This window comes from Nicotiana tomentosiformis, chromosome 12 (genome assembly GCF_000390325.3).
Source record: "Nicotiana tomentosiformis chromosome 12, ASM39032v3, whole genome shotgun sequence".
Classification (NCBI taxonomy): Eukaryota; Viridiplantae; Streptophyta; class Magnoliopsida; order Solanales; family Solanaceae; genus Nicotiana; species Nicotiana tomentosiformis.
Window position 1 is genome coordinate 120,171,557 of NC_090823.1, and position 3,129 is coordinate 120,174,685.

General features: G+C 38.9%; 1 protein-coding gene across 1 annotated transcript; it reads right to left on the bottom strand.

Annotated features, from left to right (window-relative positions):
* Positions 1-372: 372 nt before the first annotated feature.
* LOC104102750 (uncharacterized) lies at positions 373-3,129 on the bottom strand. Its single transcript, XM_009610564.4, has 2 exons — positions 2,989-3,129; positions 373-1,592 (listed from the first exon to the last, which is right to left on the bottom strand). Exon 2 carries the CDS (start codon positions 1,535-1,537, stop codon positions 626-628), a length of 912 nt encoding a protein of 303 aa, XP_009608859.1. The 5' UTR covers positions 1,538-1,592; positions 2,989-3,129; the 3' UTR covers positions 373-625.

Genomic DNA, 3,129 nt, shown 5'->3' on the forward strand with positions numbered 1-3,129 from the left:
TAACCCAAAAATACATTAATTTAATGTCTCTCTTCTTCACAAGTAAAAGGATTATAACTCACATCAAAATTCAAACTCAAATGTTCAGTCAAAACCGTCATATAAAATGCAACAGAAAGTGTCACTTGGACAGCGCCCAATGTCTGCAAATAGAATTATGACTGGAAAAGCAGGAAGATACTATTGGAACCCACTGTACGCTCTAGTAAATTGAGTTTCATTCCAACACACGGCCTTCTAGGATATGTAGAAGAAAGATTTGCAATTATATCGAAGTTGAAACTTGGATTTTAAGAGGAAAGAATGACATGGACCAACACTATAACAGTCCGTAATAAGAATGCAAGAGATACCACGAGTAACAATGTTCACTTGAAGATAAAGATGAGATGAATTGCGGAAGGGGAAGTTCCTCCATTCATTGTTGATTAGCAGAAATACAAACTAAAACTAAAAGCCATGAGCTAAACTCTATAGTTATAACCAATTGCTAAATTCATCTGTTCCGTCTCCGTTCCCTAAATGAGCTAGGCCTGCGCCTCCATGACAGATTTGTGCTTCTTGTAGCTGATGGCCTTGCCTCGTGGTTATTAGACCTTGATGCTGATCTTCTAGATCCCCTGTTTTAAGACATAGCACTACTCGTTGATTGATAGGCGCTCCCACCAGCATAGCTAGGAAACTCATCCCATTCACATGCCGAAGACACCAAAGAGAACTCATTCAGGAAAGAGAGCGAGAGCTCAAATTCAAAATCCAATAACATATTTATGTCTTCATTTAGTACCTCCTCAGCCTCTAAGTAACCGTCTAACAGGTCAAATTGACCATCGTCGAGAGGCAGCTCAGTTAGAAAGTCATATCCAGGAAAGTCATCACCAAATGGTGCCTGATATGCACTAAAAGCATCTTCTAAGTCCCTTTGTAGCTCCAACCTTGTCCAGTCAGACTGTCGGCTAGGGTCAGCCTCAGATGGCCTCTCAGAGGGATGTTCACTCCTTGCATGCTTTCTTAGCTCAGCATAATTACCGGTGAAATTGCAAGTCTCCAGGGCACAACTCCTTGTTTTGGAGTTCATGAAATTACGAGCAGCCTCTACAACAATCCAACCTTTGACATGTCCCCTGCAAAGAGGGCAAACAAGCTCAGGTTGCTGCGGCACATGAGACCTAGGTGCTCCTGATAATGCTCGCCCCCAACTTCCTCTGCGGAACGCAGATCCTGATATATTATCTCCCTCTGGTTGAGCTCCTACAACAGATGACTTACAAAATTGATCAAAACAATTAGAATGTCGATAACTTGTGTCGCACATATAAGGCCGACAACCCTTGTCTTGTGAAGAACAAAGTAAAAGGACAGCATTGTGTGGATGCTCCATACATATTGGGCTCCTAGCTTCTTCCCATTCTCTTTCATTCCCAATTGGTGGCAAAGATTTCTGGGACTCGAGGTCAGAATTCTTTGAGCTGCAAGCATAAGGAGATACGTTTGCCCGGTTGAAGGAAAAGGAATTCATCCTTCTATCTTTCGGCATGTTGAGATGATGGGATTCACTGGACAGGCTTCTACTTCAATGCACCAATGTAATTCTGAAATGAGAACAGCAAGAAGATAAATAAACGATTACAGGTAACCATGAGGATAGGGGTGCGAAGGACAGCAAGAAAGGAAACATGTTCGACAATGTACTCTCATTTGAATATTTCATGACAAAAAGAATCTGCAATAACTTTTCCCCCTTTTCTTGTAAACAATTACGTCTGTGGACCCAAAAGCTAATTGAAAAAAAATAATAAAAAAAAAAAATTAAACCATAGACGCTAGAACAACAGGCACTGAGCATTAACAAAAAGTCACATTAATATCCACATTGTCAATTTACAGTTAAAGGTTTCTTCTCTTTGAGGGTGTTCTTCCTCCCTCACTCTCTTTGCTCTTAAGGTTTACTCATATTAACTCCCACCTATTACTAATATGATTACTTACACTGAACCACTTGGGGTAATAGATCCTGTCTACATGATTCATAAATCCCTAATATGGTCTACGTCTGATTATTCAAGAGCGTGCACATTAAAATCCTCACACACATTCATGCAACCAGGGGCGGACCTAGAGCAATGAATACGGGTTTCCGGGAACCCAGTAACTCTTGCGTAGACCCAGTATTTATATTAAGAAATTCACTAAATATTTGTAAATATCTAATTGTGAACCCAGTTATTATTATATATTAATTTGAAATTACGGTAGGAACCCATAATCCTCAAATGCTGAATCCGCCTCTGCATGCAACAAATACTACTACTACTGCTGCTGCTGCGTCTTAGTCTGAAACTGGTTCGCATCAGCTATATGAGTCCTCCATATCCATTCTACTCCATTTGAACATGTTCATTCCGACACTCAGTACTTTTTCTATAAAGGTTTCTCTAGCGTTAGACCAGAATTGGTATATGTGTATAGCCTATATATATAGATCTTCTACTTCCATTATGTTATGTTCTTCATCTGCATGTACCGGACAGACCATAGATCTTTTAAGACAACTTTTATTATGAATATCCATACATGCATCCAGAGTTACATGAATTAGGCTATTTTCCAGCGAAATTCAGAAAGGTTAAAACAGCTTAAGGCTTAGTTATTGTTATTTACTCTGCTAATCATCATTAAATAAATAAAATAAACAATATCATTCAGCATCCACCAACTGAGGATCAATTAATTAAGCTTAAGGCTTAAATACTATTATTACTCTGCCATTAGGTTCCGTGATTGTCAAGAGACTTTTCAGTTTCGCTAGTAATTTTTGTTCGACAGAATTCACAGAACCACTTTTTAGAAAACCCTAACTTGCCTTTTAAGGTAAATTAGAATCAAACAAATAACAGAAGAGAAGCAAACAAACGATGACAAGTCGAAACTCAAAACTCAAAACTCAAAAGATACAAAATTACATAGACTTTACAGAAGTTAACGAACCTGCGAACTAGGTATTTGCTAGGCGGTGATTTGAACTGTGACGAGGTTGGAGCTTCTTCACAGAAGTTTCCAGAAACAAAGAGGAGGACAAAGGATTTTGAAGAGGATGAGAAAAGTCGGAAATATTTATATGGAGTACAG